The sequence below is a fragment of the Columba livia genome, chromosome 10, assembly GCF_036013475.1.
Source record: "Columba livia isolate bColLiv1 breed racing homer chromosome 10, bColLiv1.pat.W.v2, whole genome shotgun sequence".
NCBI classification, from domain to species: domain Eukaryota; kingdom Metazoa; phylum Chordata; class Aves; order Columbiformes; family Columbidae; genus Columba; species Columba livia.
The window spans coordinates 7,695,464-7,713,113 of NC_088611.1; the positions used below are offsets into that span (position 1 = coordinate 7,695,464).

Sequence of the window (17,650 nt, forward strand, 5' to 3'; positions counted from 1 at the left end):
TCTTCTACTTCTCTGTTATTTGCTGGGGATTCTTTTGTCCAGACAAACGGGATAAATTAGTGTTAACCCATGCAAATAAGGGTCACTACTGTGGGAGTCAACAGAAGATCCATTGCTGTTTCAGCTTCACTTCACAGAATAGTTTGTGCATAATTCTCTACAGGAGAGACTTTGCTGTCTGGTTTAATAGGATTCACACACACGCAAAACTTGTTGTGACGTGAAGAATGATTTTGGAGACTTGCGGAAGAAGTTGAGGCTGACAAAGATTCAGATGCTTGTTATAGTTCTGAATGTGCTTATTTTCAATCATAATGACTGATTGAATAACTGTATTATTATTACAAAAGAGCAAGTGCTCTTTTGTAGCGACTGGTGTTAAAAGCAGTCGCGGCATTTAGAGTGATTGAATGAAAGAATAGGGAATTTTCTATGTCAGGTTCTCGGGTGCCTCTGCAGCTTAGTTTTGTATGTATTCGCAGAATAAAGGAACATATGCATACGCATATGTATATACCTGTGTTTGTCTCTTTAAGGCTAATAAATATGAATTATAATTGATAATACTTTTTATTTTTTCTATTGTAGTTGTCTGTGAATATTTTAAGTAAAATGCAGTGAATTGCAGTTGCCTTTGTTACTAAGAATCTTATTCACGTACTTGAAATCAGAAATTTTGAATTTTTATCAGTTTGTGTGGCTGCCACTCTGTGCGTTTTTATACCAGACCACAAACGTCTAAATTGCTGTTTTCTGACAGTCTGAATCTGGCAAATGCCTCCCACTGTTTCCTTCCATGCATTGAGGAGGTGAAAGGGTATGACAATAGTACACCACCTATAAATGCAAAAAAACCCAGTTTTCTGTTATCAAGTGACAAAGCATGAGCACACTCATTATTTGAAATACACCTGCGGATGTATGTTTTTCAAGTCATATGGCTGTTGCTCTGACAGTGGCAGTAGCTGTGAATAACCGAGGGGATTCAGAGTAAATGCAAACTGTTTTGTCCATTTATTTTTATTGCTAGGGAGCAGTCGTCTTTAAGATTACAAATGCTACAACTTCAGTTATTACCTTGAGGCTTTTACATGTTCACTGAAGAAAAGAAGCACTAGCTGATGTCTTAAGTACCAGTTAAAAGAATATTATCTTACCCATGCAAATTGTAGTGTCCACAAAAGTATTTATTTACATGATTTTAATGTATAGGTATGTTAATAATAGTGTTCTTAAAGCCATGCATATAATATATTTCAAGTTGCCCTTTGTTATTTCAGCAGTGACAACATGGTCAAATGAAGGCTTTCCAGCTTGCGATTAGGTTTTTTCTTTAGTGTTTGAAGAATTCCACAAGCTTGAGAAGTGATATCTTTGCCATGCTTCCAAGTTGTACCGTACAGATGAGTGAGGAATCACACGCGGGGCTGTTAGTGCTGTGGGAGCAGTCCAGGTTTCCTTCTACCTGGATTTGGGAGCTGGCCTGTGCCTGGCTGTCGGCCAGATTGACTCACTCCCAGTAAGTTGGGTTTAGCCTGAGAAAGTTGTCCCCGGTGAGAAATCTCTCTCCCTTGTTGCACTTTTTCCCTTTGCCTCCCTTTTCTTCTTTGCGTTTTGTGGAACGTGCCAGCTGAACATAAGTCTTCTTGGATCCACACAGCTGCTGTGGAAAACCTTGCCTGGCTATTCAAACTAATCTTTTGGAGCACAGGAATACCTTCTTGATGGCCCTCTATTTGGCTAACACCAAGATAAAACATACTCTATCTTCTCTGCTTTTGTTGTGGTGTCTCTGACTGCGTTATTACCATATTCCTGTGGTTCCGCTTGCATGAGGCTGTTCCCCGACGTGGTGTTGGCAGGCTGGGCTGGGGATTCATCTGCTGCTCGCCCTGTCCTGGCACTGCTCAGAGCATCAAGCTCAGAACAGAGTGCTCTTGGCATTGAGTGGTTTCAGCATCAAGATGCTTTTGCTCAGCACTGTGGCTGTCCCTGTTCTGGGTCACTTTGAGTACCTTTAGCTTTGTACAAAGATAGTCTGCAAGCAGTTTATATGCAGATTAAAAGGTAAAAGCAGTTGTTTATTGGCTAGTATACGCAAAAGATAGCTTTCCTCCAGATTTAAGGGATGCTCACAATACCGCAAAGTATACTTATTTTGGTAGGGCAAAGAAGATTCAAGTTCTTGTAGCAAATTCTGCTAGCAGTGCTTTTTTAAGAACCAAGTTTAGCTTTAGGATTTACCGTAAACACTTACGCAATTTATTTTCAGAATTCTGTTTGTCAAGAAATTAAATGTGGAATTTGTTTTTTCTTAGAGTCTGCAGCTGGTACTACTTTATTAAACCTAGATATCTGAGCTTTTTTTTTTTTCTGAAAAATAGATCAATACCTTTCAATTAGGACCCTTTTGTTTTTCTGCTACTGAGTGCTCAAAAGGGATGATCTTCTTCCATGTGACAGAACTCTTGTTGTTCAAGTGGAAATCTGAAAAGGGTTAACGAGGTGTCTTTTAGAAGGAATCTCCTGTTTTGTTCAAGGCACTTTCAAATAAAGATAAAAAACATTCATAGCTCTTCTAATCGCTCAGATTAAGAGATTGAGATGTGCAGGCCTGCCCCAGAGCTCATTTTGCACCTGGGATTACAGTATTGCTGGGATTTCTAGGTGTCATACGTCTTTGGAAAGACTGTTTTTCAGGTTTCTGTAATACGGCTTCAAGTTTCTTACACTGTAAATTTCCATATGTACAGATAGTTGTAAGTGAAAGATGTTATTTACCTAAGGATTTTTTTTTATGTGATGGTATATACATTCCCAATCCATTTTCCTGTCCTGTCTCTTCAGAGACCTTGTTGAATTGTAGGGTTCAGAGGAGCTAAGCAGGAAGCCTAACAGCTGAAACAGCCCTAAAAACAAAGGGAAGGACAGGCAAACATTCTTGCATATGCTGCTAAGTAATTTCGCTTTTATCACTGGCCTGCAAGTAACCTGCAGTGAAAATACTATGTATAGACAGTGGATTTTGAAGAAAAAGTTACGAGCGAGTGGTGATCTTAATATGCAGGGGCAGCAGGCATAGTCGGGTACTGTTCCTTTTGTTTTTCTACAGTTTTACTGCCATGGAACTGATTCTTCTTGCAGGTCCTTGAGGGATTATTTGCTGTGTATGGTATACAGAGGGCAAAGCCATAGATCAACGTACTCTTCACTTTTCTTAGCTTGTCTCGAATATCATTAAATGGTATTGAAAAAAGCAGCTGTAAAGGATTGTGGTTTTTTCCCAGGGTTTTACATTTCACCGTAGAAACATAATGTTTAGATTCTTTGGTAGGTTTAGCTGGCATGGGTCACTGTACAGTGTGACTGTATTGCTTCAGGTCATCTGCTTGCTTTGTCTACTACACTGTGCAGTGGAGTCCATGTAAAAGCAAAATTGGAACAGGGCTTTAACATACAGTGAATTGCCCAGAACATGCTGGAATGGATGTGATTCATTCAGTTTTCTTCTGCAGTACCTGGCTTAAACCTATGTCTTGTGCATACTGAGAATGTAAAGTGTGAGGCGGTCAAAATCTGTTAGATTAGGAAAGTGAATGTAATTCTCCCGCACTGACAGTTTGTTTTACTGAGACATTATGTCTATCCTACTATCAGTTTCTTTAGAACAAACAGACAAAAAGCTTCACACCTCCATTCATCAAAACTTAACAAGTAACAATGGCTTTGTCATGACACTCAGAAATACGCATTGGCACAACCTTAGGATGCAGTGCAAATGGGTGCATTCAGCCCCTGCTTCTTACAAATGCTCAGATGTAGTGGTGGTTTCTTCAGTTCTATTGTGCTATGGTGTAAGCAGTAGGCTGGTCCTATGCCTATCTTCCTGTGCGATCAAAGAGAAAAAAGGGAAAAAAAGTTTGCTTGCGGTGTCATCTGTATCATTGAAGGTATTTTTGCATGTTCTAGGATGCCTTCACGTTTTGTCTACTTTATTTTGACTAGGATGTATACTTGAAATTTGTCAGGCTTATTTGGATTATATTTAGTGTTCTCCTTATCCTGAATAGGACATTCCTTAGACTGGTGCTTCTAGTAGATTAATTTTTGGTGGTTTTATAGTAAATGATGTTACGTGGTATGGAATATCCCTTTGGCTGATTCAGGTCAGCTCTCCTAGCTGTGTCCCCTCCCAGCTTCTTGCCTACCCTGGTCTACTCGCTGGGGGTAGCACAGTGTGGAAAAGGGGAAAGTCTTGATGTTCTACAAGTGCTGTTCAGCAATAGCCACAACCTTTGTCTATTACCAGCACTGTTTTAGCCACAAAGCCGAAACAGCAGCAGACAGGCTGCTGGGGAGAGAGTTAACATTCTAGCCAGACCCAGTAAGGTGATGCGTTTTTTTGAAAACCAGAATTTTCTGTCTTCCTTTCCCTGTGTCATCTACTAGGTCAGTTTGAGAATATTCTTAGCTGTCAGAAAAGGAAATGGGTGAGGCACTGTGTGCGTCAAGCACAGTCTGTCTCTGTGTAGGTGTGTCTCTTGTAGGTGTTTTAGCTCTGCTTTTACACCTTTACTTCACCTGTCCTCAAATTCGTATGAGTTACTGATCGTTACTAGACAGTTAATCGTGTCAAATTGTAGATGCTGATGATTGCTGTTTCACATTAGCTTATTCACAAAATTCTTGTCACTTCATAGCCAATTTTTTCTGTGCATTAATTTGAAATCCAATATTTTTCACAATTTTCTTAACGTCAGTATCATTTAAGTCCATGTATCACTAGAAAATGAATACCATAATTATTTATTTGTAGTACATTAGTCAATACTGAGGTCTAAGCATGTAGTGCATGTTGTGATCACGATTATAATAGCTGAAGCACCTGCCTAGATTTAATGACTACTGTGATTAAATCCTCCAAAACAAATTTTATTTCAAATAAATGGCTAGATCAATATTAATCTATTTAAGATTAATTCCAGAATGAAGGTTTAGTTCATTTTAGTGAATAAGGTAATGCAGATCCAATTTTCTACAGATATTTCTAAAAATCCAACCAACCAACCAAGCAAACCCCAGACATTTCTCATAGCTTTTAATTTGGGACATAGAATGAGTTTTTGGTGGTGTTCATTGTAAGCCAATAAGGAATTACATTTTACAATTACACAGAATCACAGAATGTCAGGGATTGGAAGGGGCCTCGAAAGCTCATCCAGTGCAATCCCCCTGCCAGAGCAGGAACACCCAGATGAGGTTACACAGGAAGGTGTCCAGGCAGGTTTTGAATGTCTCCAGAGGAGGAGATTCCACAACCCCCCTGGGCAGCCTGTTCCAGTGTCTGTCACCCTCACTGAGAAGAAGTTTCTACTCATATTTAAGTGGAACCTTCTATGTTCCAGTTTGCACTCATTACCCCATGTCCTACTGTTGGTTGTCACTGAGAAGACCCTTGCTCCTTCGTCATGACACTCGCCCTTTATGTATTTATAAACATTAATAAGGTCACCCCTCAGTCTTCTCCAAGCTAAAGAGCCCCAGCTCCCTCAGCCTTTCCTCGTAAGGGAGATGTTCCACTCCCTTAATCATCTTTGTTGCCCTGTGCTTGACTCTCTCCAGCAGTTCCCTGTCCTTCTGGAACTGGGGGGCCCAGAGCTGGACACAATATTCCAGATGTGGTCTCACCAGGGCAGAGTAGAGGGGGAGGAGAATTTGGCCTGTGTGGGTTGTTGCCTGTGTGAATGCTGGGCTGTGGCAGACAGAAGGTGACACGCAGGCAGGTGAACTCGTTGCCTGTGCTGCAGCTGTGTCTGGCCAGCCTGTCCACCATTGTCCCCTGGTCCCTCTGCAGGACTTGCACCCTGACGCTCTTCATCACCTCAGCTCCTGTGGGCTGTTCCAGGCTCAGATCTTAAGGGTTAGCTTTGTGTCCTGGGGCTGAAGCGTTAGACCCAGATATGAAGACAGCAGCATATTTTTAACACACATTCCAGGTAATTTTCTGTGTCTTACGGAGTGAAAGAACAGCTCATCTGCTGCGATGACTGAAGTGTGTTCCATTGTTAACCTGGATTGTGTTTTCAGCACTGTTTTTCCTGATGAATCTTATATGGACTGACATTACTGTCACTTGTGTAAAACAGGAGTAATTGGTTTCTTCTGTTTAACTGTAGCTTTTGCAGCTTTGGCTTTTACTCCTGATTTATTGTCCTCTTATCTGATGGGGGATACAAGAAATACAATTGCACTTGTGAAATTAGATTCTTAAATCTGTTCGCTAGTCTTGCAGATGTACATAAGACCAAGACAAGTGCAGAGGGTATCTATTTGTTTAAACAATATTAGAAGTGTATGATAATGGCTTTTCCTGTCTTTAGAAGGGCAGGCTTTGAGGTCTGGAGATTTTGTAAAGATAAACACTATGAAGAGGCTCATGTACCAGCATGTAAGAAAAGTGTTCAGTACAGATTCTTGCATGAGTGCTGAATGGATCTTTGCCACAGTGGCTGATGATTTTGAGTACAGTGACTAAATATGTTAAGCTGCTTCTGTTTCTGGTGGGAATAGACAGGAGCATTCTAGGTTTGTAATTGCTTGTCATCGTTGCAGAGCAAAAGAATTACAACAGCAACAACAAAACAACAGAAAACCCACCCGCACACAAAAACACAACACAAAAGCCTAAAAAACCAAACCCTTGTGAGATAGCAGCTGGTTTTTGAGGTGATCTCAGTAACTGCATAGTTTTCAGTGAGTTTGCTTCTCTGTGTAAAGTAAACAATGACAGAAATTAATGCAGTGTATTTTATCTCGTTTTAGGTTGGTACAGAGGTGTTTCCATTAAGAAGCCCAATGTAAAGGTAAGTGTGAGTACATTGTTTATTCTAGTGGGAGATTAGATCTATTTTGATGTTGCAAGCCTGTAAAGTTCATTTGCCTTACCCTTAGGATTTCACTTCACTAACTTTCCTGTGGGAGGATTGGTTTTATTTTCTAAATTGAGAGAACAATACTCTTTAATTACCCAAAGGATCAGAAATTTTCCTGATGTAACATGTCACCTTTCCAGCATCTCTAAATCTCACATAATTTGATCCTCTCCATCCTACTCCTCTAAGAAAAGCATAGATGGTTGATATTGCACTGCTTTAATTCAGGATTTTTAAAAAACACATTTAGTACTGTGCATTATTAGTCTAAGACAATTTTGGAAAAAGTCTGATGGAAAAGGATACTGGAAGTTTCTTTCAGATTTTTTTACAGTTTAACCACTGCATTTGGCTACTTTCCAGTCATATCCCTGTTTATCTCTTGGAGAACTTCTTGACTGTTCTAATATACCTTTTTTTGCAAATGCACTACTTCATTGTCTTTTGGTTTAAATATGACGTGTATTTAAAAAGATGAGGGTACCGGATTCCTTATGTTTACCTGTATGGCGGAATATAATATTACCTGTATTATGTAGGTGTTTCATCCCTGGAAACATTCAAGGCCAGGCTGGACGGGGCTCCGAGCAACCTGATCTGGGTGAAGATGTCCCTGCTCATGGCAGGGGCTCTGGACTAAGTGACCTTTAAGGGATCCCTTCCAACCCAAACTATTCTATGCTTTCATGACTGTAATACTCTTCTGATGGAACAGCCTACATTCATTTTGTGTGTTGGTACATCTTCTTGCATGTATAGAAGAGCCCTTCAAACCTTCCTTGGTTTCTTAGGTAACCAGCACAGGATCACAGAAAAAAAATGCTTTAACTGGAACCACACAAGAAACTGAAGTAGTATTTCTTTATCTTCCAGATTTTCATGTGGCTGAAAGCATGCATATATATTTTTTTCCTGATGAATCCATTGATTCATCTTTTTTCCTTCTACAGTTTCAGTTTTGCCTATGAAAAAGAAGGAATTTTTCTTAGCATTTGGAATCATCTTATCTTGGTATTCCTTTCAACCCACCATGGAAATTTTTCTTCCTAAATGGTACTGTTTTAAAGCTCTAAAAATTTAAAGCCCACACGTAGTTACTGACATTTTTGTGGGAGGTTGTCAGCTGGTTTTTAACCTGAGGATTACCAAAGCTGCTCCTGTATTCCTCACTTAGTGCAGTCTTACCATTCTTACAGACTGACCGAGTTTGCTCCGGGCTGTGTGTTTTACAGAGATAATGGAAAACTGTGAAAAGTTGAGTTTGAATCACCTAATTTCCTCAGGTCTCATCATGTAAAAACACAATGGCACAGGCCAAGTTAGAATCCAACTAGCATGGGAACAGCAAAAGGCAAATAACTGGAGCTATACCAAGTGGGTTTAAACAGCTTTTTGTTGGAAAGAGGGAGGAAAGAGAATATAGCTCCAGGGCATGCAAGTAATAGAATACTTCTTTCCTTAGTGAAGGACTGGTGTGGGACCTAAACACAAATTTGATGGCAGGCGTTTTGTTTTGTTTTAAGCCCATGTCCTTGGTCTAATGTAACGTAGCATACCAATGCAGAGGCCTGGTCTGGAAAGCACGTTGATGTGATGCTGCAAACTGCATAAGAGCCACTTGCCTGGCTGTCCCAGCTAGCTTGCATCTCTCCAGTAAATGCTTCTGGTGGTTATTTCTGTTGCTCATTCCTTTCTGCTAACTGCAAGATGTTCTCTGAACTCGTCCTACTTGTCACACTTTTCCTGCTTGCTCATCACCTGGTAGTGGCTTATTGGGCGCTCAAAGTCTCTACACTAGGAAGACAATTGGCTGAACTTCGAAGTTTTCTTTTAAATCAATCTTGTTCCTTCCAAGGCAGCTGTGTAGGATTAGAGTGACACCTTTCATTTGATCCTAGTTGACTTACCCATGATTTTTATACCAGAGGGTATTTTCCATACAACAGTGTTTCTGAACACTCAGAAGCTTTGGGGAATGAAAAGTACTCAGCTTGAATCTTTGTATGATATTTTTATTGAATAGACTTGGAAAAAATCCTGATTTAAGAAACTGATCTTTCAAGATGGAGGTTTGATTCAGTGTGCTTTCCTGTTCTAAGATGGATTAAAGTGATCAGCTGTTACTAATTTGAATGTTGACTTTTGACTGTGGTAACTTCTTTGACACAGTGTAAGGGTTTTTCTTTATAGGTAAATTGACAATTATTTATTGTGGCTTGGGATATAAATGGTAAAAATGGCAAAATCTATTTTTCTAATTTACAGAGTTTTTTCTCTTGCAGGGGATTTTTCCGGCAAACTATATTCACTTGAAAAAGGCAATCGTCAGTAACAGAGGGTAAGTATTTTTCCTTTTCTTTAAGAAGTTGCCATGTTTCTCATCTTGAACAGCATTTAAGCAGTAGTTATTAAAGTTTATAGAGTGGTTTTAGTTCATTGTATCTTTTGTTTTGTATTACGTTTTGAAAATTAAATTAATTCTGCAGAGCTTTGGATTTTTTGTTTGTTTATTTTTTAATATAGCAAGAATCGATTCTGTTGGTTACTTCTGTTCACTTTTGCTCATAAAATTGTAATTTCAGAGGTATCATCTGAAATACATGCATTTTAAATAACTCTGTTTATAGTTTTCATTTCTGCTTGTTCCTCACTGGCAAAACTCTCTTATGTTCCTGTTTGTTACAGTAGGTTTAGCTTAGGTAATGCAAACAGGAATACTGATGGCAACATAATGTGAGAGATTTTGCTGTGTGTAGGCTCCATGACCTCCAAAGTTTCCTGTGAGATTGACTGAGACTCTGGAAATCAATATCCTGTGTCTTCACTGCTGCTCTTATCTGCATTTTCTGGAGTAAGGCCACTGTGGGGAGACTTGGAAGTGCAGCATTTCAGACAGTGACCCAGGGCGACAAATTAAATGTGGAAGATAAAACGTACTCAATGCCATTTAGTGAAATACCTGTGTGACTTACGTTCTTGAATTGTATGTTTAACCTCAAAGGGACTGAGTCAGGATTGTAAGGCCAATTCTAATACTGGTGCTTCATAACTTTGGGGTGTAATAAAATTATATATATTGCATAGAATCGTTACTCCTACTATGCACTGGCCTTAGGGGAAAGACTGGTTTCCTGTAATCTGCAGTTAATAAGGACTTTATCTTATTTCAGAATTTGTGAAGGGCCACCAGTTCAGGATATTTAGATGCTTACTAGGAAAGCTGATGTACATTTTAAAAATACATATCAAAGATCAAAGACTGATATACCAATTGATATAAGGCTTAATAAAATTCTCGATTGGAGATCATGGTTATTTCATTTTTTTGGTAAAAGAAATTCTGTTCCTCTATTTAAGAATATATTCCAAGTTCCAATATAAACACTTGTGAAATAATAGAGCATGATATATAATGTTGTTATATTTGAATCATAGATGCAATGTAATGTCATTACTATAGGGGTGTAATGTAGGAAGTGCAGGGTTATAGGAATGCAAAGCATTGTATTTACATGGTTAAATGTAGTCCTGATGTGCATTCTCTTTAAATCCAGCCATACTGTTGAAGACTGATCTTCCAAAATGTTTTATTTGGAAATGCTTCACATAAGCTGATTCTTGTGGAACGTGATAGACGAACAGTTCATGTGACTGGAGTGGCTTCAGTGTTATAGCAGACAAAATGTTGCTCTTAATATATTTTCCTTTATGTTGAACAAATTCAAACACATTCAAATTCTGGCATTTTACAAATTACTCTACTGACATTTATTTGATTTTCTACTTTTTCCAGGCTACTTTTCCTAATTCTTTTCCCCTTTTCTTGTGTAGGCAATATGAAACAATTGTTCCACTTGAAGATTCTGTTGTGACTGAAGTCACAGCAACACTGCAGGAATGGGCTGTGCTCTGGAAACAGCTGTATGTGGTAAGAGCTGTACTCTTCTTGTACTTTATTTCTCAGACATCTTTGGAGATATGTTACCTGCGTTTCAGTCCATTAGGAAAAAATAATAATCTAGGTAAAAAGCGTTAGGTTAATTCTGTCTTCTGGGTGGTTTGCTAGATGCAGAATCACTGATCATGTGAGGTTCACACAAGTTATGTTGAAAATTTCAGTAGTTTTGAAATTCTTTCAAAGATGAAAGCTTCATTGTTTAAAAACCCCCAATTTTACAGTCTTCTCAAATATGTAGGAAATAGTATATGTATTTTGTAACAGAAAATGGAAAAATTCTTAAGTTGCAAAGACTTCAAAGAATTGCTCAGCACAGTCTTTGAGCACTTGTGTTAGCATTTGGAGTTTAAAAGAACTCAAACGGAAGTCTTTTTGTATGATTGTTCCTTCCTCTATTAAAAACAAAAACTCAAGATAAATCTGTTGAGTTTTATACTCATTTATTTTATATAATTTTCAGTTGCTGCCACATAGTATCACCTACCTCTGTTTTCATCTTTGTTCTTCTCTTTTTTTAATGGCAAAATCCCATGGAACAGCTAATTAAAAACTTGTGCATTTGAAAGTATTTTTTTCTTCCCCCCCCCCCGCCTCCTTTTTAACTTAGTACTTACAAGCCACAACTGTAGGACTAGGATCAAGAACAGTAGCTGGTAGAAGCTCGAAATTTTTTCTTTACTTTAGAAAAATACCTCTACATAAAGCTGCAGCAGCTTTGTTTCCTTATTTAAACATGAAGTGACAGTAGTTAGATACCTAAAAGATCTGACTAAATGAGTCTAGTACATCTCTAGCATAACCAGCTGTGTTCTGTACTCCCTTCAAAAAACAATCAAGTGTATTATGAATTTAGTTTTACTTCTGTTGCTCCCACTTCTTCTGTGAGTATCATCTGCCTCTCAAGAAATTGTCTTGGAAAGTAGCACCCAACCTTTTTTATACACCTACTACTCCTTGTAGTTCCATTTCCAATGCTGACCTCTCTGGTGTATGTGAATAAAGTGATCTTTTCTTGTTTTCTTCTTGTAAGATTTTTCCCTCTCCCCAGTGTCAGATGAAGAAGGCAACAGTAATACAATGGTATTGAATTGGAGAAAGGGGATTCATTTTACCTACAAATGAGTTACACTTCCTTTCTACTAATCTATTTCTTTGTTATTGTTAAATCCAGTTCCTTGAGGAGCAGGAGAGAGAAAGCTCTAGCTATAAACTTTCACTTAGTGATTTTCTTTCTGGGACTGCTTTCTCTTCTAGCTCATTATAGTTATTATAACATTGCACACAACTTTATTGTACCCTTAAATAACAGGGGAGAAAATTTACTGTTTTCATAGAACTTTGGAAGGAGGCATCTGTTCCATGACAAGAAGAGCTTCAGAGCAGAAAATAGATTTTGTGGTGGGTTTTTCCAGAAATTATTTTTGAAAAATCAAAAATGAACAAACAAGGCACCTTCCTCCCACAAAACAAACAAACAAGCCCAAACCAAACCCAAATATTTTCTAATGTAGAAATAATCAGAGAATTGCTTAGGTTGGAAGGGACTTCATGGGGTCGTCTAGCTCAAGTGCCTTTTCAAGTAGGCTCAGCTAGAGGAGGTTGTCCAGGGTTGCATCCAGTCAGGTTTTTAGTTTCTTGTGAATGGAGACTTCACAACTTCCCTGGACAAAGCTGTCAGCCTTTCACCACCTTCAGTGTTTCCTTCATTTTAAGACTACTGATATAGTGCCATGGCTCTTCTGACGTGGAAGAACAATCTACACCATTTTTGGGTGGCTAACAGAAATTTGTCCCGTTTACAGACTGTAAATCTGAAGCCTGAGGAAGTGAACAGAGGTGCACAAATGGATGGGGCAGAGCTGGGCTTAGGATTTTATAATTGGTATTCAGACTGGAAGCTATGATGTAAGGTCATATCTTAAAATATATTAAGAGACTAAATGCAAATACTTGCTTGTTGTTAGATCAGCACTAGCAGAATTTTTTTATTATTCCCAAACTGTAATACAAATCATCTGAGAAATGTAATTAACGTTATTTATCATGCTACTGTGCCTAGTCAGCTTTGTAGAAAAGTTTCTTATTGTAGTGAGGTCAAATACTAGTTGTTACTGCAGATGTTTTCAGTAGGTCAGTACCTATAAATGATAACAGTGGGCACTTCATTATTTAACAGAATTGCACTGCAAGACAAGTGCCAAACAAAACGTACAGAATCTCTTAATATCTGCGAACGGGCCGAAATGTTCATCTCATGTGTTTTGGTGAACGTCTTACTGAGATTATGGTTTGAAAAACCAAGTTTGTTTCAATTAAAAATTAAAAAAAATTGCTTTAGTGATATCATTGATATACATTGTAAGGTTTGTATTTGCTTTTCGGTTATACAGTAGGAACTGGAATGTAATACCAGCAATAAAAACCCAGCCTGAAGAGGGGTCCTGTGTTGCTCCAAAATAAAATAGCTCAGCTGAAAAAATATTGGAGGGAGGAGATCAGTGAGAAATGGAAGGGCAAAGGGAAGCTTTAAGAGAGACAGGTGTAGAAAATGAGTTTGAGTAAAATATTGGCAATACTTCTCGGTTCTCTCTGACCACAGAGAACCCATGCTGTTACTAGGAAGAAACTGTGTGGAGAAGTTTGAATAAGTTTGAATTATGAGAGTTGTACAGTAATTTTAGTTTGTAGGTCTGTGAAATATATATTGGAAAGAATAGTTGAAGTTCTCTATACTACACAGGGCTGTGATATTCTTGTAATTTTTGCTATCAAGGTGAAAGCAAAGTGATAGTCTTAATTGAACCAGAACCTGAGCAGGAAAAAGCATTTCTGTGCAATGAGTTCTTAAAGGAAGGGCTGTGCCTAAAAGGAATTTGAAATAAAAAGATGTGTGGTGTTCTCTTTGCTTTACTATAATATCATGTTATGCTCCAAGTAGTTGTATTCTGATATTATAACCCTTCAAATGCTAACAAAACAATAAGAATTTTGAAAATGCGGGAGGTTTCAAATTGGAAAGGGAAGGGATTAAAATAGTATTGGTGTGGAAGCTAAAAGAAAATTTATTCAGGGATTTTGTTACTTATTGGTGTTTTAAGTAGTAGTAAGGATAACCTAGTTAAAATTATATCCAAAAATAACCTTTAATTGTTACTGAGCAATCAGTAATACAATTTAGATATTTAATATTTTTAAAAGAGTGAAAATGATATTGCTTTTATGGTTCAAGGATACAAAAAAGCCCATTTCTTTTCCCTATTTGCATAGGTAGTCTGTTTGCAGATAGATATAGTGTCATGACACTGGAAGATAAAAAAGCAGTTCTTTGTTATCTGATTTACCTGTATCCAGGCTTCTAAAATAAGTACAGGAACAGTAAGAGTTGGTAGCTACCTTCTGTCAGAAAAGGTCACTGTTGTATTTAACCTGCCTGCTTTGGATGTTCCTACTTTTCACTGCCATCCTACAAAATTTTTGAGAGGGAGTTCACAGGAACTGAGTGTTTAAAATCTGCACCATGTAAACACTGTGTACTGATTTGCTCATAATGTAGGTAGAGTTTCTGATAACCATAGCTGACCAGATGTATGTCTGTACGTATGTCTAAGTGTATGTATAAACATATGTACATATATTGTCACTAACTGTATGGACCTTTTATCTTGCATTATTCTTTCGCCTGGCTCAAATACTCCATATTGTTTTTTAGATTAATTTGGACAAGATACGTTTCTTTTTTTCTTGTGGGAAGCCTAAGAAATTTAAAAGAAGGTTCTGCTTATCCTTTCTCAGTATTACAAAGGCTTATAAACAAAAGATGCCAGTGATTCCCTTCCCCAATATTGTACTTGATACAGAGTGGAAGAGGACAGAAAAATAAGATTTGGTACCACTATGGGAAGTTGAGCTTGTTCTTGTGACTACTCCAAAGGGACAAGGAAGGGAGAGCAGAAAGCCAAGAACAAACCATGGAGAGACTTCTGTAGGCACAGAGGTGGATAAAGATGCAAAATTGCATTTGTTATAGTGAAATGTATGTGTGTAGCTCTCATGTAGGTGTCCAGACCAGTGTGTGACTTCCATTGAGACATCAGGTAGATAACTTTCTCTCTTACCCTGTATGTGTTGATAAGATTTGTTATTTTTATAATGCTACTAAATAAAGGATCTGCAAGTTCTCTGTGAGCTTTAGTTAATTAGGTCAAACTAGACTCCTGTGAGTTGTTAAGTCAGCTAAAGAGATCACTGAAACTCACAGTTTGAGCATAGTAGCTATTTTAACAGTACAAAAAATTCCTCAGAGTTTAAGATGTGATGTGTTGAAATGAAAGATGAGTGTAGAGAGACTAAACTTAATTGTCCAATTTAGGATTTGTTCAGAACACTAAAGGTAATTTTCTACTTTTATGCAGGAGTGGGGGAAAGAATGTGAAGTAACTTCTTGTTTAGTTTTAGGAGTAAAACCTAATGGTGTCGGGAGTAGATGGGATTTTGCCAGTTGAATCTGGAACAAATTTCCTATTGGCTCCTTTCAGATTTTCTGAGAATGCTATCAAGGAAAAGAGAGTGGGTAAAGGACTTGGTGGAATTAAAGCTATCTGATCTGGGTGGCTTAGGGTCTCCTAAAATTGAAGCATTAGTTCAAAATGCATATTTTTTAAAATGCCGTTCACCGATTCACTGATATAGTTTACTCTTGTAACAGAGTATTTTATAAGACATTTTTATTTAGTGAGATACCTTTTGCTTCATATCTGGTAAAACTTGGAACTGCTGATGCAGTTTTTTAAAATGCATAGCCAGAAAGCAGTGTGGTACAATCTAAAGCAGACATGCTGCACCTGAGCTCTCCTTCAGAAGGTTTCTCTTGAACGAATAGAATTCCTTCAAGTAAGGCTGAGCATATTTCATACATGCTTATATTTCTGTGCAAGCAAAATCCTGGAAATACAAGATATTTGTTCCGAGACATATGGACAGAGATCATATTGCATGTATATGTCTTCTTTCCTTTTTCTGAGTCATTTTCATGGTTACCTTCAAAGAGGAAATTCCTTTAGGCTGATCCTTCAGGCATTCTGAAAGACACATCGAAAAAGAGCCTTAAAAGCTTGTCTGGCCACTTTTGACACTAACAGAGAGAGACTCAAAATTACCACTTTATTATCCCTAGCCCTATGTTCCGATGTTCCACAGTATAATGGATATTTTTATATCTCTATATATTTAGGGTGAAGGGTGGATCTTCATGGCGTAGCCAGGAGCTCAGATATGAGTCTGGGGCAGCTGATAGTCTTGTTTAGTGCTGCATAGAATATAAGGAAACTAAGAGTAAACATGTCCACTTTCAGTAGCATCTATTTCTTCAGTTTCTCAAAGGGAACAGTGCGCTGGGAGAACATCTGATTGCTTAGCAACCTAATCAGAGGCTTTTAGCAGATTTGTCATGTGATTACTAGAAAATACTTGAACGTTTTTCTTGATTGGGTTGTGAAGGGTATGTGTAGAGTGATTTGGAGAATGCAGAATAATGAACACTTCGGTGTTGTATGCATAAAGTGGATATTTTTATAATTCGGTATGTTCAGTCATGGAAGGGGAAGCCGGAGATAAATCATAGCCCAGTTGAACAGCCCAGGTTTGAAAGGACCTCGCAAAATCATGTGTTCCAACCTTTTTTGAGAAAGGGAGCCTAGATGAGATTATCTAGCACCCCGTCCACTCACATTTTGGAAACATCCAACTTTTTACGAGATTTAATGCAGTCGATCTCTCATAGGGATTTGTGGAAGTCTGCAACCTTTAAGGAATTAGAAATAGGCATAAACTTTAGGAGAGTAAAATAAGGCTAGTTTGTAAGCAAATCTTATGTAATTAAAATATGAAAAATTACAATAATTTGTTTGAAAGTTTCTTTCCATTGAAGGCCACAGAACTTACAGCTAGTTTATTGGATTTAAAGAACAGTATAACAAGGAGCAATATATGCAGTATATTTCACCTTTCATTTACTTCCACATATAGATTTATGATACCATTTAAGATTATTAGAATCAACTAGACGGTTCTTATGTATTTTCAAACAAACAAAAGGTTGACTATGAAACAACAACTACAAAGTATTAATCATACTGTATGGGAGGAATATATGTTTTGAGTTACCATGGAGATGGATAGATTTTTATAGATTTTAAAAATAAAGACCAAATTAAATGTAAGTCACCTTCTGGTGTCCTTGGCAAAATGTGCAGGCTGTTTTTATAATTTTTTGCTTTGTAGGAGAATGTTATTTAGTCATAACATGCTCTTTCATTTTGATAAATAAAACAGCTGCCTTGCTGGTACTGAAATTCAGAGCAAATTGAGAGGGATTTGGAGATTGTTTTTTGATTTTTGAGATTAATTTTACATTTTTGTAGTATTAGTTTGTAGTTAACAAAGAGCTCTTTCCTTCTAGAACAGTGTCCAGTCTACTGCATGCTGAAAAGCTTGTTACTGCATGCATGTAAAGTACGTGTACGGTATTAAAACACAGGAATTTGGTTTTATTGAATGCTGGTTTAACTACCTGTGAGCAGACAATCAGCAAGGAAACTATAGAATTTACTCGAGGGAAACCAGTGGCTGACCTGCAGATGCCTTCAAACTGTTTCTTTTGTACTCTAAACATACTGAGCATTTCATTAAATTAGGCCAGGGAAGGAAGGTTTTAATACAAAAATCCAAACAAGAGTTGGAAGGTTTCTTCATCTGTAACTGG

General features: G+C 37.8%; 1 protein-coding gene across 27 annotated transcripts in view; it reads left to right on the forward strand.

Annotated features, from left to right (window-relative positions):
• The window catches only part of DOCK3 (dedicator of cytokinesis 3), a 197,761-nt gene that overhangs the window by 22,411 nt on the left and 157,700 nt on the right, over positions 1-17,650 (forward strand). For all 27 annotated transcript variants that reach the window (XM_065075190.1, XM_065075201.1, XM_065075191.1 and 24 more), the window contains exons 3-5: positions 6,823-6,863; positions 9,215-9,270; positions 10,764-10,860. In XM_065075190.1, coding sequence (XP_064931262.1) covers positions 6,823-6,863; positions 9,215-9,270; positions 10,764-10,860 — 194 coding nt within the window. The remainder of the gene's footprint in view (positions 1-6,822; positions 6,864-9,214; positions 9,271-10,763; positions 10,861-17,650) is intronic.